This window comes from Pelodiscus sinensis, chromosome 7, assembly GCF_052426305.1.
Source record: "Pelodiscus sinensis isolate ZL-2025 chromosome 7, ASM5242630v1, whole genome shotgun sequence".
Lineage (NCBI taxonomy): Eukaryota > Metazoa > Chordata > Testudines > Trionychidae > Pelodiscus > Pelodiscus sinensis.
Window position 1 is genome coordinate 33,353,022 of NC_143058.1, and position 24,511 is coordinate 33,377,532.

General features: G+C 40.7%; 1 protein-coding gene across 1 annotated transcript; it reads right to left on the reverse strand.

Moving 5' to 3' along the window:
* Positions 1-299: 299 nt before the first annotated feature.
* CYTIP (cytohesin 1 interacting protein) lies at positions 300-24,191 on the reverse strand. The gene is made up of 8 exons (XM_006125667.5): positions 23,922-24,191; positions 19,057-19,106; positions 18,583-18,637; positions 10,574-10,676; positions 10,334-10,427; positions 9,351-9,420; positions 3,040-3,106; positions 300-2,339 (listed from the first exon to the last, which is right to left on the reverse strand). The coding sequence occupies exons 1-8, from the start codon at positions 24,090-24,092 to the stop codon at positions 1,867-1,869; spliced, it is 1,083 nt and encodes a 360-aa protein (XP_006125729.1). The 5' UTR covers positions 24,093-24,191; the 3' UTR covers positions 300-1,866.
* Positions 24,192-24,511: the final 320 nt, after the last annotated feature.

Here is a 24,511-nt window from a genome sequence, read left to right on the forward strand (position 1 = left end):
AGCACAGCCAGCAGCTTGCCGGGCACCAGCCAGAGCAGGCCCAGCACCACCCAAATGTCAGGTGAACCGTGTCCATGCAGATTCAGTTTGTGCATGCGTGTTCTGCCCTGGAGCTTGGAATTGCTGTTGGCAGGCCTTCTACCAAAGCTAATGTCAGTCTGATACACGCAGCACCAGAAAGCCACTTCCTCTCGCCTTCTGAGCTAGCATGCACCTGCAGATCAACTAAATAACATACCTCAAATGAATACTTCCCCCATCTAATCATAATGTGTAGCTCTCCCATTCTTAGTTTATACACTCTCTCCCTTTTTCTAAGCCAACAGCAGTTTATACTCTTCTCCACCAGGGTTTTTGTTTTGTTTTATTTTTGCTTTATAAAACTGAAGTATTTTGACTCCCAAGTTCATTTATGTTCAGTGGCCCTAGTTTATCCCCTCGGCCCATGTTTTAAAAGCTCAGTAGGTCAGCTTTTGTTGCCAGTCTAGTGTAAAAATAACAGACAACATTACTAAGTGAGCTGGCATAGTAGAAAAGCTTTGGGTTTTTAACTGAGAAATCATGCACATTTGTAAGTGGCCCCTAGATTTCAAATTCCCTCTGATGATAAAGATTTGAACATGACATATCAGTGATTTCAGCCATGAGAATCAGACAGGTCTGAGAACGTGTGGCCCAAAGGTATGTATGTTAAAACATTAGTATGAAGAGATGAAAAGTCTGTGTCTACACTGGCGCGTTCTTGTGCAAAAACGGCTGTTCTTGCACAAAAACATGCTGTCTATCTACACTGGCCATGCATTCTTGCGCAAGTAACCTGACTTTCTACTGTAGAAAATTAGGGCTTCTTGCACGAGCACTCTGATGCTACCTCAGGAAGAAGCTCAGGAAGAAGCCCTCTTGCGCAAGAGCTTTTTCAGAAGAGGCCAGCGTAGACAGGCAACATTAATTTCTTGCGCAAGAAGCCCCTATGGTTACAATGGCCATCAGAACTTTCTTGCACAAGAGAGCGTCTGCACTGCCATGCATGCTCTTGCACAAAAGCACATCTCTTGCGCAAAAGCACATGCAAGTGTAGACACACTCGTGGAAGACTTTTTGAGCAAGAACTCTTCCGCAAAAGAGTTCTTGTGCAAGAAGCTGCCCGTGTAGACGTAGCCCCAACAATACCCTGTGAGTTACTGCTACTGCCCCTGAAGTGTTTGCATATTGTTCTCTGAGTGTGACTGACTGGAGAAACATGATCTCTAGTTTACCGACATAGCTACCCCTCTGAGACTAGAAAGAGAATTGCTTTTACATAAAAGTCCCTAGTTTCTGCTACAGATACCTTAGTCTGAACCAGAGCACAGGCACATATCCTTCAGACGTCTGTCTACTGCACTTCTTTTCAGTTTTGTTCTTCTGTGATGTGCACATTTGTACATGTGGGGTCTGATCCGCCTCACAAGGGACTTTTGCCAATGATTTCAACAGCAGCAGGCCCTTAAATACAATTCTTCGAAGTATATATTAATTGACTGGCTAACACAGGAAATAAATAGCTGTAACTCCCATACAGAGATGGCAGTTTTGACAATGCAAGGGTTCACGAGAAGATGCTGCAAAGCTTTTTCAGATATGAAAATTAGTCCCTGAAAATGTATCCTACCTAACAAAGCTGGGTCCACTGTAAGCTATCTGCAGTCAAGAACAATGTCAGCACCCAGCATTTTAAATAATGTCAGTCCTGTCGTAGGGGTATGTCAGGGAAAAACCTGGGGCTGGGTGAGTCAGTCCAAATCCCAGGCACCACGTAGTATTACTGCTTTCGTTTCCCTCTGGGTATGAACACAGCCCTTGCAACTGAAGAAGATACTTAAGATGTCAAACCCGACTTTCTTCCTCTTCCACCGCTCGGTGAAGACCTGGAATAAATTTCAAAAGCTGCTTGCGGACACTTCCTCTCCTATTTTTCCTTGGGAGTGTCCCAAAAATATTTGAGAAACTGCCTCCTTCCCACAAGGGCGACATGGATCCATTGCTGGCTACACTGATGCTTCTGTTCCTTCTCAGTGACGATTTCCGTATGGCAGTGTCATTGTCCCTCGGAAAGAAACAATCATCATCTGTGCTCGACTGCCGGCTCAGACACTCGTGAGGAGAATCCTCAAATACGCAGGTCTGGTAGAAGCTATCCTCACTGTCCACTGTCATTGAGCTCAGCTGGCTTCTACAGCTGCTTTCGCTGGAGAACCGGGGTTTAAATGGGAAGGCAGGCTTTGGTGAAGCACAGCTACCAAATAAATTGGACTCTTCTGATTCCAGGGCGTCAACAAGAGAATTGTCATTCACCTCCCCTGGAAAAGAGATATAAAAGAAAGTAGCATTAACCAATGCAAATCACATAAATACTAGAATATGGGAAGTGTGTGTTTCAAAGATAATCTACAATTTTGTAATCTGAACATCCTGAAATATCATTGGAGAGATACATTACTGGTAATTCACACTTATTGAAGAGAGCACATCATCCATTTTATTTTGTCTCTTCTAGATTTCCCAGCCCTTCTCTATTCTTTCTTGCTGGCATGGAAGCCTTTTTCCCAGCCAGGTTGATGGGAAAGAGCCCCATAAATTTATAATGTCAGCTTACAATACTGATCTATCAGGTCCAATATCCTGCCTTAACCAGCGGCCAATAAGGTGTATTAGCTGTGTAACTTCCCACTCAATAAACAGAAAAAAGTTGATCCTTGGGTCAGCCAGTGAGGAAGAGAGGAGAAAAGGATATAACCAATGCCTACTTCTGTTTTCTAGAATTCATACAAATGACCTTTTGTTCTGGGCCAGCCAAGGAGACAGGCATCCCCATTCATTAGTCCTTCAAACTGTTTTCCCAGTTGCCACCCAGTACCTTCATTAATACAGAAAAAGAAGCCAAACAAAATCAGACTCAAGCAAACAGCTGCTTTCAACTGAGCACATAGCATTTCTGCAGAAGAAGCTGTGACAGTCATGAAACGTAGTGCGGTTTTCTAACAGGAAATCAAAACTTACCATGCAGCAAGCGTTGTTCCTGTAATTGCAGAGATCGGAACTCCACCCATTTTTCCTGCAAAGTTTGCTGTGAAGGGTAAATTGTGAATGATGATTAGCACTAACTTGCACAATGTAAACCGTGTTTAGAGAAATAGTATATTCAGAAAAACTGCAGCTTAGTTCTAGGAAGCAGGTATGTTCTCTTACCAGTAGTATTAACAGAGCCTGCTTGAAAATTAGTAAGTTTCTCCCAGAAACAAATTATTCTGTTAATTTTTATTTGACTTTTGCTGATGCACCTAACACATGCTATTATGGAGTGCCAGCTGGTTCTGTAATGTAGACAGAACACAACTAGTTATTGGAAGCCAGGTTCACCTCTATCAAGAAGAGAATGAAAAAGTTCAGAGGCATCTACTATATTTTTTTAGAGAGTTGGTGTGTCTGCTTGTCTGTCTGTATCCATCCATCTATCTGACAGAGTTCATTTGTTCAAGAATTCCTTCTAAATGGTAAGAGCTAGGACCTCCAAATTTGGTATACAGCTTCCTCTTACCCTAACTTAAAGCAAGGAAAGGGTTTGGTTGTGCCAGGACAATGGGATGTGCCTGGAATTCAAATGTATTTCATAAAACGGAAAGGGAGAAATCTGGAAGGAGGGACGGTTACACTCTAGAATGACAATAGAGGGAGGCATCAAGGGTCCAGAGATGGGCACTGCAGTGGAGAGGGGTGGAGAAAGGGACAACTATCTACTATATATTTCAGAGAGTTTGTCTGTTTGTTTGTCTGTCCCCCAGCTGGGTGACATGCACTCCTCTCCTAGCTGTGTCCACTGGAGCTGCATTGGCCATGGAGAGGTGCTTTTCTCCTGGCCCCAAAAGACTGGGCTGAGAGAGGGCTGGGACTGTCCTCTTTCTGCATGGCAGCCTTCATATTTAACACCTCGTCCCCAACCCCATCCCAGAACAATTATTCAAATGAAGAAAAACAAAATGTATTTGAGTTAAAGACTCGAGCAAAGCTAGGTAAATCTTCTGGTGATACTATAATTATGAGTACTGCACCAATATTTGAATACTATCTGCACATCCCTTAGTAGAAGCAAATAGCATCTTTGACAAAAGCCATAACTGTATTGCAATAACTATGTAATAATCACTGGCAAGAGTAATATCAAGTTAAACTTATTTGCCAAAAGAGAGGCTGGGAGATAAAGTAGCTTGTTATTTGGGGTAAGATGATTTGCAGAATTTCCAGAACTGATTGTTGTATTAAAATCACCAGTCATGCCACATCACAAGCTTTTGGGCATTGTTGTCTGAATATTGAAAAATGCCCCCCCCCCCCCCAGTACATCAGAAGCCTAACACATTTAAAAATCTTGTCTTGTTAAGAGACCGAGTAGGAGCCGATCTTGTCTAGAAATCTGTCCCCAGTTGTGCATGCTGACCTCTTGAAAACAAGGCTCACATATTTCTTTGGCTTGTTTTGCAATGACCAATGGTATGGATCTCAACAGCACAACCTGACCATTTTGATGCCTATAATGGCATTACACCCTGATGTTACTCAACATTTCTCTTCCTCCCTGATGCATGTTTATCTAGACACAGCTCAAATGCAGATACATGTTTTAATTAAAGCAGTAAAACCTGTAACATTTTCCTATCAGGTGGATGCACAGGGCTAGCTGCAATGATATAAATGAATTTTTAGTGCACCTAAAAACAGGTAGCTAGATACACCATTTCCTGATTTGCAGAAGCTTGATATTGAATACAAATGCAAACTTTTGCCAACACTATGTGTGTGCAGGCATTTGTGTGGATTGTTGCCTCTGCAACTTGTTTCAAGAGCAGTCACATTAGATGACCTCTTCCCTTGTTAATTACTAGAGCTGAGTGGTTAACTCATTTTTTTGATTTCATGGCTTGATCAAAAAAACGAAACAAAATAAAATGAGTTTCAGGTACCTATGAAGCAGAAAATTGTAAGATTTTCTTGCTGCAGTAAAAGAAACTGTGAGAAAAAAGTATTTGGAAATGTTAGCAGCTTCTAACAAGCACTACTGAGCTTTTGCAAATGGTGGTTTTCAGAGGCCAATAATTTGGTCAAATTTGGGAGAATTCTCATAAGAGCAGCAAAAGACACCTTTTGATAGTTATCTCAGATGACCTAAGATTTTCCTTATTCTAATCATCACCATCAGCACACCAGACACCCTCTAATTACAGCTTCTGGCACCTTCTTGAAATGTGAAAGCACTTGTTTGGTATAAAAGATGTGCATCCATCAGTTGTTGCCAAGATGCTAGCTAGACTTCTCTTCAGTTTGTTGGCCCATAGAGTTAGACACATCTGGATGACAATGTATTTACATGTTTGGTCCCTAGTACTGAACAAATAACTTTTTTACAAATGTGGCAGTTTATGTCAAAAACTAAAACAATTCTTAAGCTGTAAATGTGCTGCTTCTGTTTGCAATGTACAGTGAAACCTTTGTTATCCGGCACTCTGTTAACAAGAAAACTTTGTTAACCAGCATTTTCTCCAGCCACAATACTGTCACGTCTTCAAGCGCACAGGCCTGGCTCGATTTACCAAGATTGGCTTAACAGTTTTTTATTTAAGAAGTACTAAAATAGAAATGTGAGACCAACTGCCTCACACTACAAAACTACCAATATTAAAAACTTGGTTTTTACTATTATTGTCCATTGTTTTTCCCTAGGTTGATGGGACCTTCAGATAACTGGAATTTTTAGATAACCGGAACACCCTAATCTCCACGCGTGCAAAATAACACAGGTTTTACTGTAGTTGTGTTGGTCCCAAGATATTAGAAAGAAAAGATGGGTGAGCTGATAAATCATTTTACCTCACCCACTTGTTCTCTCTAATTCTGTTTGTAATTACGCTTTGGAGAGTGATCTTACCATTATAACCACACAGATATGAAAAGAGTGGGCCAGGCCCACGTTCTCACAATACTTTGATCTATGACAACTATTTTGTGAGCTAGCGGTTTTGTACTTCTGGGAAACTAGAGTTGGTACAATTAACTCCCTTCTTCAAAAGAGGGCATACAGTTAGAGATGCACCAATCTTGCTCTACCTGTGACTTAGCTTAGAGATCCTGAGTTTTGTGCTGGGGGGCTTATGGGATATTCAAAATGACCAGAACCACTAGTACCATAATAAAGCACTTCAATATGGTCTGCACTGCAGCAAGAGAATCAGCCATTTTGGAAAGAGAGGACCACTTTAATTGAATTGAGGACAGGGGCAGAAAGAGGGGGATGTGATTAGTTTCTGAATCTGGGGGAGGAAAGAAGAGATAAGAATTTTATATTTAACAAATCCACTTAAGTTTGGCTGCTCAGAAACAAGTTGGAGATGTTTTAAATCCCTCATGGTGAAGTAGCTCTGTTCCACCTGCTATTTGTTGAATCAAAATGTACACAGGTATATTGCAAAGCACATTAACTTTATTATGTTTTCCTTAGGCTCAGATGCTTTTCAAAGCTATTAAAAGAGAGAGTGAGTAAGCGCGTGCAATCATCAGACAGTTTATCCCAATCTGTACAACTAAAAGCAATGAAATCTGTAGTGGTACTAGTGACTGTCAATATAATAACCAAAGACTGCAGTCTCATTTAATCACAGCAATTAAATGTCTGGCTTATTTCTGGACTATATGGCAGTGGCTACTTGCATACTTAGCTAATTTAATCACAGTTGGTGCTGCCATTCTGAGATCTAACTCAGGTGGTAGCTTCATGTGATGTTAGCAGCATGGCTGGGCATGTGTAGTTCCCCCATCTCCTCTACTTGCCTAAATTTCCTAACACTGATGGATGGGGCAAAACATGGAATCTTGCATAAAAGCACCACAATACAGAAAGGAACTTAGTCTCCTAGACAACATTTCAAAAAAGCACCAGATAAATATTATTATTATTATTAGAGTCACTGAATTATAGTAGCATCCTGAGGAGCCAAAGGAGAGTGAGGCACAGTCTCAGCCTTTATAGTCTAATAATGAGAAAGGAGAAATGGAGGTGCAGAGACTTGCGCAAGAACACAAGGCAAACCTGTTGCAGAGCAGGAAACTTCCAGTCTAATATCTTGTTCACTAGACTATCATGCTCTGAGAAACCCAAAGCAAACCCAACTTGCTGTAATTCATTGGGAGGTTAGATGTATTTTAGTAGTTTTATACAGACATTTTCTACAACCCACTTCTGGGATACTTTAAAAACTTTACTAAAACTAACCAGTTTAAATTACAAACACTTTAAAGGCTAAGTACTTTCATTGGCTAGAGTAAGTGGGCACCATCCGGTCTCAGTTACACTACAGTGGGAGGGTCCCACTGAAGTCATTAGTTTCACAGATGTAAGTGAGAGGTGAATCAGGTCCAGCATTATTGAAAAGAAAAGAAAAATAGTAAAGAGAATGGGTCAGATTCTGCTCTCAACTACACCAATCTCAACTTCAGATATGCTGACACGAGTGAATTGTTTGGCTACACCACATAGGTGTCTTAATTGGATCCACTTGATGACTTAACTTGATGCATAGGGTATAGCTACATTGCTGTTAAAAACCTGCCGCTGGCCCATGTCAACTGACTTTCCAGGCTTGGGCTGCAGGTCTGTTTAACTGTGGTGTGAGATGTTCTGACTCAAATTGCAGCCTGAGCTCTGACTCTCCCATATCACAGGGCCCTAGAGCCCAAGCTTCAGCCTGAACTGAAACGTCTATACTGCAGGTAAAGAGCCGCATCACCCAAGAGCCACAACTCCAAATCAACTGGCACAGGCCAATGCTCAACCCTGCCACAGCTCACTCAGCTGGAGTCAGATGTACTCATGTTGGATTAATTCTAACTCACTTTTATAGCACCACATTCTTGTGATGGAGGGTTTGGCAATAGGTTTCATCTAAACAGAGTCACGGTTGTAAAGGGCCCTGAGGCCTTTAGCTATGAAATGACAGCATTGCCACATGGTTGATGCTGGAGCAGCAAAGGGTACTGTGGTGATTAAAGGATCCTACACCTACCAGTTGGTTTCAAAAACTTAATCAAGACCATTTCTCATAGGTGATTATAGATTGTGTCATAATATCTAGCACTTGCCCATTACTGACACAGCAGAGATTATTATAGGTTTGCAGAAATAGACATAATTCTCTCTTCAAGATATTCTAGGGGCTTATATGGCCCTAATCACCCTCGTATTTGAGTGCCTTTACAAAAGCCCTGTGAGGTAGGGAAGTGCTATTAGCTGCATTTTTCAGTTAGGCACCTGTAAGAGTGACTAAGTGACTTGCCTAAGATACACACATGTCTGTGGCAAAGCACTGCATTGAACCCCAGTTCCCCAAGTGGCAGCATTATGCCCAAACCACAGTCAATCCTTCTTATCTATAAGTCTTGAAATCATCATTTGACAGCGTTGGGCTATCTTGAGTCAGCAAAAGTTCCTCAATTCTACTCCTTGCACATATTGAGCAAAATCCTGAGCTGGATAACCTGTTGGCAGATGATGGGATGAGACCCTGGGTACTTTGGGGTTCCCCTTGTGAAGAAACACTTTCTTCTCAAAGAGGTTCTCTGACAGCACTCCTGGTACCATTGCTGGCAGTAGAACTAACAAGGTCAAAGACGCAGGAAATGAACTAGGCTCTCAGCACTGGAGGCAGAAAGGTTGGATGCATTTTGGCAGGGCAATGCGAGAGATTGCATTTACATTGCCCTTTCTGCAGGTAAATATATGACATACAGGCTGTGTCTAGACTGGCAAGTTTTTCCGCAAAATCATCTGCTTTTGCAGAAAAACTTGCCAGCTGTCTACATTGGCCGCTTGAATTTCAGGAAAAGCACTGACGATCTCATGTAAGATCATCAGTGCTTTTCCGGAAATACCATGCTGCTCCCGTTCGGGCAAAAGTATTTTTCCAAAAGACTTTTGCGCAAAAGGGCTAGTGTAGACAGCACAGTACTGTTTTCCGAAAAAAAGCCCCGATCGCGAAAATGGCGAACGGGGCTTTTTTGCGGAAAAGCGCGTCTAGATTGGCCACGGACGCTTTTCCGCAAAACGTGCTTTTGCAGAAAAGCATCCTGCCAATCTAGATGTGCTTTTTCGAAAATGCTTTTAATGGAAAACTTTTCCGTTAAAAGCATTTCTGAAAAATCATGCCAGTCTAGATGTAGCCACATTGTCTGGAGGTAAATATGTTACTTCAGTTCAATCTGGCACCCTTTACATACAACATATTTACATGACACATACTGCACTTAATAATCACCTACTCAATTACCTTCAGTAACTGCAGCTTGGTTTCAAGTTCCATTCTCCTGACTATACTGGCTCCATTCACAGTCTCTAATCTGTAAAGAGCAAATGTTTTCATGACTGAAATGTAAGAAGACCATTTAAGCATGTATGAGTGTTACATTATTACTAGTAGTTAATGTTTGTACTGCAGTAACATGCAGAGGAGCAGTAGGTATATTAGGAGCCCTAAAGGGCTTTAAAACCTAAAAAGTAAGTGAAATATAGAGGATGGGCAAGGGAAATGCAAGTTACGATATATTAGCTCTGTTGAATTGGCTATCTTAAAGAGTGATGTGTTTCCTGTGTTACAGAGGAGTTGAACCACTGTGGAAATTTCCAAATACAGGAGTGTGGAGAAGCAGGAGAGGATGAAGAGACAGTACTTGACCAACACCCAAAGAATAGTAAATATAAAATGGTGGACCATAGGCCCAACTAGTCCATGGAAGTAGGTGTAACAGTCTTGACCAGCTGGTGCTCCTATATGCTTTATATCAACAACAAGCAAGAGAACTAACACTACTTACTGCAAAGATCAAAGTGTGTGGAATATAGAGAGATTGAGGGAGGTCTTGTAATAGCCTGAGAATTCTTCCAGTGTATCATCATTCTATAAATGTATTTGACAAACAGCTTTGTGCTGATCTACTGCAAGAACCTGCCTATCTCAATAGTGTTTGCAGGAGCAGAGTTCAATTCTAATTCAGGCAATTGCATTCTGCATATTTGATGGGAGATGGTAACTCTGCACTTTTTATCCTAAACTGTTGAAGTTGCTATTGTGTTCCTGCCTGGAGGCAGAACAGCAGTGAATCTTATTTCATTAGCAGAATTCGATTTAATCTTTTTGCCTTAACATCAGAAACAGCAAACTGCACATTGGAAAACAAGTAAACATTTCTTCTTTTGCTCATAGTGTGATAAAGGATTAAATTAAAATGTTTGAGGGGGAACACTTTTAGTTACCTTAAATAATTCCCTGAAGATTTTATTAAATCCACCATTTGCTTGTGACTGAAACCTTCAGTGCTCACTCCATTGATATTGGCTAGGATATCACCTGGTAAATTTAAATACAAGTAAAATGAACATCTCAGATACACACTATTCTTTGCACCATCTCTAAAACAAAAACTAAATGAGACACAAATAAATGGGAAAATAAACAAACAGAACTACAAATCTTATGAAAACATGAAGAGTTACCTGTTTGAAGGCCTGAAAGGTGGGCAGGACTTTTTTCTTGTATTTTGCAGACAAAAGTGCATACTTCCAAGGAGCAAGCATTTTGGGGTTGTAATTTACGTGTCTATAAATATCAAATTGACAGTGTTACTAATATAAAAACTTCAAAATCAATTTTAAAAAGTTAAACACTGCCTTGCAGCCTTGTCAGTTCCCTATAAATGTTCATCTTATGTTCAGTGTTTTCTTATTTTTGTATTACATATTCCATAATATTTTATTGTTTTTGCTATTATCATGAATTAGAAGTAAGGAAGCCTGTAACTTTAGGAATAGAATATATTGTCCTTAGAACAAAAATGTGTGGAAACAAAAAAAAAAGGATTAATGAATTATTGTTGTCCATTTTATTTACAACTAACAAATTAGCCCGTTATAAGATGGAATTTTCAGGTCTCTCCTTCACGTCGGTCTTCTCTGTTGAGCCTCCGGTCTCTCACTCCGTCTCTCTCTCTCTCCTCCTCCTACCGCCTCTCCCTCTCTCTCTCTGAGCTCTCCTCAACCTTCTGCCACTCTCTTTCTCTTCTCCTCCCCCTCCTGCCTCTCACTTGGGGGACCACGGAGCCCAAACGGTCACTTGCGCCACTTACTCCTACGCAGCGGCCTGGCTGAGTGGCACAGAAGCCAGCCAAGTGCCACAGCGGGAGGCGAAGGGGGGCGGGGAGATGACATTCATGGCCAGGGGGCGGGGTCTGGAGCGGCTGTCAGGCTTTACATCACTGCCCCCCCCCCTCCTCCTGCCATGGTGCTCAGCTGACTTCTGCACCGCTCAGCCAGGCCGCCATAGGGGAGCAGGGGGAGCAAGCAGAGCAAGTGGCCGTTTGGGCCCCGCACTCCCCATGCAGCACAGGATACCTAGAGGGAACATCCAGCATTTCAGCAACAGCGCCACCCAGGGGGAACAGCCAGAATTTAAGCATTACAGACTCACAGACATTGGGCTACTATATATATGATAGGTACTATTCCTATGCCACATAGCCCTAAACCAAGATAGCTATTAAACAGTTAAAAGATTATGAGCCTATTTATACGTTGACAAGAGTAACTTTCTGATTTTAGACAATGTGGACATAGATTATTCTCTTGTTCATACAACAAGCTACCATCTTGCAGGATCCAGTTATAACATGGTAGAGTCAGACACCGCCTGGGAATATGGATTTTAAAAGTTTGGACCCATCTATGCTACCATATTTGAAATGTCATTTTAACCATCAGGTAAAGGGACAAGAGGCTATATCCGCGATGACTGAGAAGCAAAGAAAATTGAACTTACTCTAGTACTAAGTCATTTTTATGATGTAAAACCTTTGAGTCCCAAGGCACAATGTTGTGTCCACACCCGCTCAAGAAAAAAATAGCTGCCTCTATTTTTTGCTTTGAAGTGAATATTTATTACTTCTAAGAAAAAAGCAATCAAAATATATCATCTTCCAAAGACATAAGAAATAACCAATCCTGTTGGTTGCCAGTTAATCTCAACATTTAACAATACCTTCCTACCGCAATTCAGGACTAGGACTGTGCAAAACATTAATAGTGAAACAATGATACTACCACTCACAGTTACCACATCCGTGTAAGGAAAACTATTGACTTTGAAATCTTTAAACATCACATCCACCATAATCTCTTCACTGCTGAGAGGACAACCATACACTCCCCGAAGTCTTAACCACCAGAGGTTGATCAAAGCAGCAGACAAAGGGGGCACCGACGTAATCCTCAACCATGATGACAACATAAATGAGATCAGTTGACAACTCTCTGGCATTATCTACTATAAAGAACTCAGAGATGACCACCCACCACAATTTACCCATGAACTTAAGGATATCATCAAATCCTACCCCAAACAACTCCACCAGTAACTCTAAAAACTCATTCTCCAAAATCTTATCCCAAAGACCTCCCACATGCTTCCCAAGATATACAAGCAAGGGAGAATAGGCAGAGCTGTCTTACCTGGCCATAGCACTCTTACTGAAGGAATATCAGGACTCAAAAAACTATCTTCAAAACAACTCACCACATGAAGAGCGCAACTGACTTCCTTCACAAACTATGCAACATTAATACCGTCAGAGCAATGTCCTGCCACCACGGATGCCACTCCCCCATACAGCAACATCCCTCCATTTTGTCATCATTGCCTACTTCAAAAATATTTACAAGACAATGGACTACCCTCAGATATCCACCTCAAGGATATCACCAAATTCATCAATTTTATCCTCACCCGTAACAATTTTACATTCAACAACAAACATTTTGTCCCAACCATGGTAATTAGGATAGCTCCCCAATATGCCAACCTCTTAATGGGCCACCTTGAAGAAGAATTTTTGGACAAATGAACCACAAAACCAGTGATATACCTGAAATACGTAGCGGATATTTTCATCTTTTGGACTGACTGTTTAAACTCTCTTATAGATTTCCAGCACAAATTCAACTACCACCACCCATCCACTGCCATCTCTCTGAAACACTCCCACACTAACATCAACTTTCTGGACCACAATCTTCTTCAACCATGGACTCCCATAGACAACCATAGACAAGAAACCCAAGAATCACCACCTCTACTCTCACAGTTACCTTTCCACCTCAAACACATCAAGAAATCTTATCAACAGCCAGGTACTCAGATACAGCAAAGTAGGCTTTGGGGAGAAAGCCCAGGATACTCTTAAGCACTCTTAAAATTGTCTTTACCAAACAAGGACACTCCACCAGGGAAATAGATCATATCATGGAACACACCACCCAAATACCCCAGAGAACTTGCTTCTATACAGAAATAAAAACCCCTCTGACCAAATAGCTCTAGCTGTCACCTGCTAGCCTGTGCTGGAACCCAATCATCAAGCAATTAGTACCCATACACCATGAGGACCCTATCCTGAAAGAAATGTTTCCTGAACATCCACTTCAGTCCTTCAAACAACCCCCAACCTTTCCAAGTTCACCATCAGGAACAATTTCCTCACAGACCAGGATACGCTAACGCAGAGCAGCACCAGACCCTGTTAGAACAACAGATACAAAACCTGCAAACATATCTCCACTGTTGTGATGATCAACAGCCCCCATAAGACACATTTCAAGATTCATGGGCCCTACACATACTTATGACAACACATAGTTTGTTTCACCCAGTGCACTAAATTCCTCAATAACAATATGGATGATGCCAGACAATCAATACTCTCGCAAATGAACTCGTCCAGAAAAATGACAAAATACCCTATCAGCTGTGGGTGAGCACTTTTCACAAAACAATCGCCATTTTTTACCTATCCGTCCTCAATTTCAAAGGAAACCTGCACAACACTTTCAAAGGATGAGTCTGGGACCTTACTTTCATGACCCCTCTAGACACTAGAAATTGACTGAAGAGACATACTAGATTTATGGTTTATTACAACATGTAACCTACTAAGCCACCTTCTGTCTGTATTATGACTGCAGAAGCATTAATAGGCTACTGTCTTGAATGGTCCCTTACAATATGGGTCAACCTCTTATGCAAAACAACCCTCAGTCCTGGCAACCCCCAACACCAAAGTTGGTCCAATAAAAGATATTATCTCCCCTGCTTTGTCTCTCTAATAGTGAAATGAAAACATCCAAAACCCACTCAGTTCTTACTTTCATTACAACCTTAAAATTCTTAGAAGATTCCCAATTTCTAATAACATGGATTTCTTAAGCAAACCTGGCATGAGTTTCTAGCAAACAGGCTGATTTAAGGAAATCATGCAACTTGCTGATTTCAATGCTAGGTACAACTTAATGCTTTCAGCTAAACCCAATATGTGAAATGAAACTCAGGGATTTCAGAATCACACCAACAGATGCTAATTCACACTTCCCTACCAGACTGAAAGTTTATACCAGCCTGAGTAATATTATCTAGATATTTAGGCCTCAATCTTGCACACCTGTATACACACTAGTAACTTGTTAGGCATGTGCATAGATCCATGATAGCAGTATTCGTTGTTGTAACCAATTACAACAGACTGAGGCCATAAATGAGAAGTACTGGTAGAACCAGTAAAATCTTTCTGGTCAGAAACTTAGTGCACCCACTTATTCCCCTGAGTCCCCTGCAAATGGCAGCAGAGAGATTCGCAGAGTCTTATTCAGAGGTGCCTCAACTCATACTGTAATAATGAAATAATTACATTGAATCAATGTAAAGCCTTCAGGCCAGATTTTTGTTTAAGTTGCTTAGGAGTTGCTCCAGGCAGCATTGCAAAGCCTACGAGTAGGTCTACACTGTAGCTGGAGATGTCATTTCCATGTCGGGCAGAAATACCCATGATAGCTCTAATCAAGCGATTGCGCTAAAAATAGAAACATAGCTGCTGTGGTAGGACAGACCAGCCATGCTGAGTACCATAGATCTGAAACCTGGGGTACATACTCGGGGAGGGCGGAGTTAATCTATCCTGCCACTCGTGCCACCATAGCTACACTTCTCTTTTTAGCGTGCTAGTTGAATCAGAACTAGGGCAAGCTTGGCTGTAGCCACCTGCACTGGAGCTCCTTACATCTTCAGTTCCAGTTCAGACATTCCCTAACTAACACAGGAACAGGGGTGCTGGGACGGGGGCTGAGGGGCAAAAGGTCCCATCACTTTTCCAGCCAGTAAAAAGTGGCAGGACTTTTAAAGGTGAGCAACCAGGGGGAAGAGGCAGAAAGGAGCAGGCCCACTGACAAGGGATGGCAAAGGGGGCAACTTCCCTGGGGCCTGGCAATACAATGGGGCCTGGAGCTCCTGACCGCCACTACTGCAGCAGCAAGGGCAGCTGGATCCCTGGACCTTTTAAATCGCTGCCAGAGCTCTGCACAGTGCGCTCTGGGCAGCACTGAGGGCTGCCTAGCCCCAGCCCTGCCCCTTGCACTGAAATCTCTGCCCATTCCAGGGATGCAGAGGACGGCTCCTCCACACCTTGCCCTGAGGGCTGGGGAAGCTATCAGCCCCACAGGAGAGGAGCAAGTGGGGGGGGGGGGCGGGGTCTGTGGTAAGGGTGTTGCAGGGGCAGAACCTCAGGGAAAAGAGACAGCATAGGGGATGGCCACGATTCAGTTGCCATGAACTCCCCCACCATCTTTGCTTAAGCTCCTAAGTCTCACGTGTAGAAGTAATTTAGTCTTTTAGGAGCCTGCATCCTATTGAATGTCAATAGGATTTAGACTTCCTAAGAGCCCAAATCAATTCTTAAAATGGGAGTTGAGTGGTGCAATGGCAAGTGGAGTAACAGCTAAATACCACTGAAATGAAAATCTGGTGCTAAGCCAACCTATTTCCATACCCAACAGATACAGAAACTAGCTTTTCATAGGCCAACCTTTCAAGTGAGATACTCACACACAATGTAGATCAGGAAGAAGCTATGCCAAGAATAATTATTTTTAATCTGAATGCCACAAATAACAAAAAGCTCCCATTGGTTCATAGAAAAGAACAGTAACTGACAATTATCTTCACTTCTAAAGGCTATCTGCTACTCCTGCCTTCAATACTTATTAGTCACAGAACTACATCATGATGCTTCTCCTAATAAACTAATTTGGCTGAAAATATTATTTTATCTGTGTGTCTGGAAATATGGGAAATGCTTCAAAGATGCACAACAGCAGCACTGTTGGTGGTTCCATTTCCATGTATTGCAAGAGGGAAACCAACTCTTTATTTCCTAAAATAAGCTTAAATGTCTTATGCTTCTTTAAGAATATTCCTAAATGTATTATTTATATACTCTGCTAAAAACATCTCTCTCTTATCTCACATCATTAGCATCAATGATATATTTTAAAGTTATAACCATGCCACACATAGTAATTATGCAAAATGATAAATGGGCACAGATAAAGGCTACTAGTATATAAACAAATAGAGTATAAATATGTGCGTGTTTAGAATGGAAATGTAGTATGAGGAAGTATTCTATATTATTTGAGCAATCAGTTTGCATCAGTTTTTTATTCTAGTGATCTGGGTCTAAGCATTAGTCAGCTGAAAAAGAAATAGAAAAGATGTATAACTCCCAAAATACATAAAAGAAAACTGCAAAGGTCTGCTTCTGGAATCCTAGGTTTAAGTGGGACTAATCATGTAAGGATTACCTCTGGGTATGTCTACACTACAGCACTAATTCGAACTAACTTAATTCAAATTAGTTAATTGGAACTAAGCTAATTCAAACTAGTGCATCTAGACCTAAAAACTATTCAAATTAGTCGGCAGACAGGCTACTGGGTTAGATGGGCCTTTGGTCTGACCCAGTACGGCCATTCTTATGTTCTTATGTTCTAAGCTCAGGACTCAGGGTCGGGGGTCTCACTGGACCACCTTGATTTTTATGCAAGCCTGCTCCTGGGTTCGTATGTGGCCTTTGGTGGCCAGGCTGGCAGCTATCCCGCCCTAGATGGCCACTTTCCTATGCCTAGTGCGGAGGTCGTGGACGTTGGAGGCCTCCCCCCAAACCTGGATGAGGTCCACGAACTCCGCACCCGCCTCTTGTGGCCCCGGGCAGATTCCTGGGAGCCGCCAGCCTGGTCCCTGGAAGAGGCAGAGGGCTGGGTGGCAGCGGGTGGCTGGCTCGTGCCGTGCCAGGTGCAGGGTCTGCTGGCTAGGTGCTGGCAGGCTTGCACCTGGCACAAGCACCGTAGCCAGACCGTGCCCCTTTAAGTGCTCCGGGGCCGGGAGCAGGGCAGAAGAGTTTCCCTGGTTTGGTCCAGAGAGGCCACCAGGGCAAGCTGGGAAGGGCTAGCTTCTCACTAGTTCGAACTAAGTGGCTACACAGCCCTTAATTTGAACTACTTAATTCGAACTCGGCATTAGTCCTCATAGAATGAGGTTTACCTAGTTCAAATTAAGTTCGAACTAGCGATTTGTATGTGTAGCGCCTATTAAAGTTAATTCGAACTAACGGCTGTTAGTTAGAATTAACTTTGTAGTGTAGACATATCCTCTGTGACTAAAGGTGGCAGGATCAAGCTCTTGACTTATGAGTCATAAGTCATTTTATTTTATTTTTTTATTATTTGATGTTTCTATATTGACTCCCATATGTATGTCTCGCCCTCTCTATACATATAAACAGAGAGAAAGATATGCACATGCACACATTACAAATATCTATATACACAGAGTTACCTTTTAATGCAATTTACTTAAAAATAAAATCATAAGCTTAAATTCAATTATGATTCTTATTTTTAAATGTCATATTTCCTCTGTACATTTACTTCCAATAATAAATGTACTTAAAGTCTGAAAAAATATTTTTAAAGATAGTACAGTGAAGAGTATGTGTGTGTTATCTTCTAATAATGCACTCAAACATTTATGTTCTATACTTGTTCTTTAATTCTTCCAAGTTTGCACTGAGCTCTGTATAAAGAACTTTTTGCTGTTTCTCCTCAATTTGCATGAAAACATCCCAAACAAGTTAGATACACATATCAAGACTATAGAGAAGTGATCCCTGAATTGGGTAACATGAGTATCTAGTTAGCAGCATTAACCTAAAGTACTTTCAAACCATTAATTCTCATAATATCACTGCGAGTCAGGTAAGTGTCAAATTTACCCATTTTTCAGATGGATAAGCTTTAGGACAATATAAGTTATATGATTTGCCCAAAGTTACTTGAGAATTTAATGATGGGAATTGATATCAGGAACCTACTTGCTTTCTAGCCCTGTGTTCTAATCAGTTGACAATACCCACTCCTTTTTGCCAACAAGGTGCCTGCAAATTTTGGATCTGGATTCAGATTTAAATCTCTCTGAAGTTTAGAAGATCAGAGGTTTTGGTCGGTGTTTTCCATTTGTAAACCCTTTAAAATCCATTACATTCTGGGCCCATCACTTCAACTCATCACAAACACAGAGCTATCATAGTCAGCGGATTAGATTATCTGTATTCACAGTACTGAACTCTCACCTCAATTTCAAATCCAAATGTTTCATTATCTTCTTTGACAATAGCAAGAAGCCGTCTGTAAAAAAAACAAAAACATAAATCTGCATATAAAGAACACAGCACCACATTTGTGTGGGGCGGGTGGTTATTTATTACTCAGAAATGCAAAATGCTGTTATTTATCCAACTGTGACATACCAGCCCTACCAACAGTCTCGATTCATAGCATGTATATTTACAGAGAGTCATAAATCTCAGGAGCCTTTCTTCTCAGAATTCAAATTACTTCTTAAACACACCTGCTTTACACTGCTCGCTAGCTACTATGTATGAATGACTCACCATTCTCTGCCTGGCATCTGCTTTGTACCTACTCTTGCTGTTAAGATGAAGCTCTTCATGAAGTCATTTTGTGTTTTGTATTTTTACTATTTATACATCTAAAACACAATATAAATCAGAGCAATTATTACAGTAAAGCCCAAATCTCTTTACCTTTGTGCTCCAGAAGAGTCACCGAAGGAACTTGATCTGGTTAAAGCAAGCTGGAAACAGAAATTAAAGATTGCCATTGTCAATAGATCTATACAGTGAACAACATCAACACGTTAATAGAAAACAACATCAGAGAGACAATTCCTTGAATCTTTATGTCTTAGTGAATTTCTGTTCCCAAGAGAATTATTTTGGCAATGTTGCTGTCACATGAGCATTGTGTGAAAAAAAACAGGTGTGGGGTGGGTAAAAACAGGAACAGAAGAAAGTGAAGTGTTTGCATGACTTTTCAAGTGCATATATCTGCTAAAGGTGTTCTCTTGATGTCTCAGCAAGGGGCAAATTATACCTCCACTTACACCAGCTTGGCACCCTGAGCACTATAGGAGGACAGAAGATGTTACTGCTGCCTGACCATCCTTGGTGTTCCCTCTGGTATAGAAGCAGGTGCAAAGAGCTTAAGGGATGTGGTGAGTCAACTCATTTCACATTCACTCACTCCAGCCATTCCTGACCAATTTGGGGACAGCATTGGCTGCATGTAGGTCCCTTATTAAAGGAGAGAGTTTGCAAGCACGTTGCACCCCTGCCACCTTTCCCAGGCAGTCCTCATTGTATGGGTGCTGTATTTTAGTTGATGCCTTAAAAAGTCAGTATAAGCCTCACATTAGTTTAGTCCTAAAACTATATTGGGTAAGAGGAGACAAAAAAGGGGTAAGATCTAGATTTCCCAGTCAAGGCCTTTTGTACCACCATCCGTCAGTTGGCACTTGGGCAGTCTGCTCTTCGTGTATGAATTCAGCAGCAATGTTCAGCATTCTCCATAGATCTGTTAAAAACATAAATCTCTCTGATCTTCCACACCATTCCCAGTCTCTGTGCCATTTCCAAATGAAATGATGAGAGAAGAAACGAGTCTCAGAGAAATTCGGTAGATTGCATAGTGCTGTACCAGTCAATAGCAAAGACACTTTTGACACTACATCTCCTCACTAATAAACACACAGAGGCAAGTGGGAGCAAATTAGATAGGAGATTTCATTTTGTTAAGTCTCCAGGTCCATAGCAATGGAACTAGATGACAGAAAGGTAAACTATAAACAAACTGGATTTAATTTGAAATAAAAGTTTTAATTAAAACAGTATATGTGGTCCATCTGATAAAAAAGACAACTACAGAACATCAGTTTTAGAAGGTAAATATAAGATTGTAAACCAATTCCCATTCCTCTTCAAATCCATCTTTTCAATGCCAGCTGGCTATGTCTAATCAATATCCATCAGTATATAAACCCGTCTGCTTTCTAGGACTGATTTTCCATTTCACGTGCAACATTCAGTAGTTTTACATGTCATTCATCATACATTGTTTTAATATTGATTTGTCAGAGAAAGTCATTGGTACGGAGCAATATTTCCAAGTGGGAGAGGATCAATGTTCCCTCTAATCTTTTCCATCTATGTGCAGAATAATTTTTTTTATGTGCACCACTAGTAGAAATAAAAAACCTAGAGAGGGTGCTCTGCTAATCAGCTGGGCAGCATTTTTATCTTTCCTGAGTGGATGCATAAGTGCACACCTTTCAGAGAATCCTGGTGTGGTTGTCACTTAGTATGATCTCTTCAGACTGTTTGATACAAAGTGGAAATACTACATAGTTTCTGAGACTACCATGGGAAAACACTGGGGACATTTGGGACCAGATATACCATTATGTGACTCCAATTTGATGACATTGTAAAATATTCAATAGTCCTACACTGGAAAATTGCAATGAATCGAGCAATATTAAAAACAACAACAACAAACACTTTCCAGTATCTGTATAGCCAAATGTCAGGCACGATCCTGCTGCTAATAGGATAAAGATGAACCCCATTAATAAATTGTTACCAATTGCCAGCAAAAGAATGAGGTAACTCACAGCATACTTTTGTACTATGGAAGGGCACCTAAGACCATAGTGTAACTTGGTTAAGCGATGACTATGATACCTGGCAAAGAGTTTGAAGGCTATAAACACAGTGGAAGGCATTGTTTAGGGGAATGAAAGCAGTTGTAATTGAAAGTAACGGGGTGAGTCTATGAAGTGTGAAAATTGAAGCTTAATGTCATTTTGAGAGAGAGACCGGTTTGACTATGGATCCCACATTGCCCTCACCATTCCACCACAGGGCTTTAAACTGGAAAATGTAGTAAGGAAAACCCTGCTCTGGTCAGGTAGCTGAAGTGTGTCCTATGATTCTATAGCATCTTTTGTTAATATAAGAATGTGTATGTTGTGGCACTTTCAGGTGGGAGGAATGACTCTCACTGTTCACTGATATTGTTGAAACTGTCCTGCTGTGTACTATGGAAAATGTACAAGTTGATCGATGTCTGAGATATGCAGGTTTGAACACCCACGCTCTACAGTCAGGCACAATCTAAATCTACGTGTGACCCAAAATCCACAGGCCCCGGACATGCTGTCTTACCCCTAAGAGGCTCAAGGTATGCATCAATGCATTATTTGGGGCAGTGTTGGAAGGCATATAATGCTCATGAATCACTCAGCATGTTTTTCAGAACACTTGGGAACCCTTCGGTCTGAATTAGGAGGCATTCCAAGGGCAGAAAAGGCTACCAGCAGGGCTGGTTCCAGGGTTGGGAGAGCAACTGCCAAGGCATGCTGAACTGCTGTGTCACTCAGTTCTTATTCTCTTTTTCCTGTGGGGGAAGGGAGAGAAGGCTGGTGCTGAAAATATTTTCCATCCTGTCCAGCAAAATGGGTAGGGCTGCTCCTGGGCATAGGTTGTTATAATCAGAGTTAATATTATAATTATTATTTATATAGTGTCAAAAGTCTATTTTAATAGCACTAATACTTTACACCTCAGTGGCTTCTTCCATCTGAGGACATGACAGTTTTTACAAACATTAACACTTAACACCCTGTGAAAAGAAGAGCTCTGTGTGAACTTGGATGTTTTTCTCACCGACATAAGTTGGTCCGCTAAAAGGGGGTGTTAACTCACCCAGAGAGAAACACTAGTTGAACAATCCTTGTTTTACAAATGGGGAAACTGAGGCAGTGATGATTAATTGACCAGGTTCACACAAGAACCAGCTGAATCAGTAGTAGGACTCAAAGGCTACATCTATACTACCAGGTTATTTCAAAATAACTCCCGAAATAACTATTTTGAAATAAGCTTATTCTTCTTCGCTAGCAGGAGTTATTATTTTGAAATAAGAGATTTGGTAGTGTGGACACTTGCCTTGTTATTTTGAAATAACATGAATAATCTTCATGAACGGTGGATTACAATAGTGTACATGCATTCACAATGCCAGAAAACCATACCTTGATATTCCAGACAGGTAAAAAGTATTTAAGAAATCAGGAAGGATTCTGAAAAGGGCTAACATTAATTTTAAGCAAAAATTCTTGCCAGTATGTAGATTACAAATGAGGAACTACTGACCTGTATCACTAAAATGTCTGTGGATTGCATGTTAATGTAATAAAACCTACCACACAGACTTCAGTGGGATAAAACTGTGTCCCATCATAAAACAACCATCTCCATACAAATCTTATTTCAGAAACATGTATTTGTTTTGGGGAAAGAATGTTAGAGATACTTAAACTGTAGGTTGTTTGTAAGAGTTAAATATGCACATAACTCTAAACTCATCTACTTCTCTAACGTATCCATCAGATATGTAATTCTTTGCATAGGGCGGTTCTCCTAAGATACATGTGTTACAATTTATTTTTAACAATCATTTGTTAAATCGCTTCTCAGCCATTCTTGTAAATATTATCTCTAAATCACACACAATTGCCATTGAAAACCAGAGGAAACTATGCAGTTGTAACTGAAGAATCAACAATATTTCACAGAAATACATTAATCTGTCTAGTTCTGCTTTATCTTCTCCAGGATTGTGCAAAGAGAAGGATTAAGTGAATGCTTAAGTACACAATCACTATGTACAAATTCTTTGAGAATAATTTTGTGTTAATGCGTCTTATGTACTTTCAATTTAGATTGCTAGCTATCACCTGTAAGTGCTTATTTGCCAGTTCACAACAATAGCGAGACTAGAAATAGGTCTTTGTTAAAAACCAATTGCAAACAACAGAAATCTGTCAAGTTCTGAAGAAAGAAAAGAAAAAACAAAGAATATTGTATTGAGAAAAGTCAAATTAAAATCACTCTGAGCAAAATTCTTCAACCCAGATGAACGCACAACTAACGAGAAGTGCTTTCAATCAGAGATGTAGGAGGCAGTTCACGAGGGAACCAAAAAGCCCAAGCATTCTATTATACCAAAGTAAGATAAAGTAAACTATTTGAAACATCCAGAAATCAAGTCTTCTCAATACAATTGTAAACTGAGAACAATGCCTAATGCAGCTCACTTTATGTTCTGATTAGTGTGGCCAGATGTCCTGATTTTAAAGGGACAGTTCTGTTATTCGGGGATTTGTCTTATACAGGCACCTTATTATTCCCTGTCCTGTTTTTTTAAACATGCTGTCTGGTCACCCTAGTTTTAAGTTGCCCTAGATTTTTAATTCATCCTGTGCATAAATTCAGGGTAGGAAACTTGCCATATTAGTATTTTGCTTTAAAGGTTTTAATCACAACTCAAGGAAAGATGCTGGATCATATTCCCCCTAGCATAATTCCATTGAATGTATTAAAGTTAAACCAAGGTTGAACGTGGCCTGCTATATTCTACAATAAACCTGTACAAATCACATGTTGATAACCTTGTAGCTTTCACTTGAAAACAATAAAAAACACAGAAAAATAATTATCTGTTCTGTGAAAAATTAGTCTTCCCCCAATATTAAAAGCTGAAAACATACCTGTTTACGTCCTCTAGGTAACGTCCCCACTGTGTTCGCCAGAATCTGAACTCTTCTATTATCCATTTGGGGACTGCACATTGGTTCCAAGTGAGGTGTGTAACTTGGACTGACACTGTAGCCCACAAAATTGGCATTGCAATTTTGCTGAATGAGCTTTTTTAAAGACATGTCAGATGAAGGGCACAGAGACTAGCATTTCTAACTAACATTGCTTGGCTGAGGAAACTAAAACTATAACCTCCTCTCCAAGCAATCAAAAGTAACAAACAGAAAGGGAGCCCATGTGACTTGTGGTTTAGGTGCATGTTACATAAATCTCTTGCAGATCACCAACGTTACTCAATTTTTTTTAGCTCATGGGAGAGTTAGGAGGTGTGTTTTGCAATTAAAGAAAGCTGCTTGTTTTCCCACTCCTGGATACAAGCAGAACCCACATCATGCAGCTTTTATGTTCTAAGATGGCTTGTATTTAAAAGATCATCTTGCTTTAAAAACATCCCTAATTTTGATATATTAATTCTTACATTTGCTCTGTCTCCCTTCATATCCTTTAAATTATCGCTGACATAGAAAAAATGTTTTTTGCC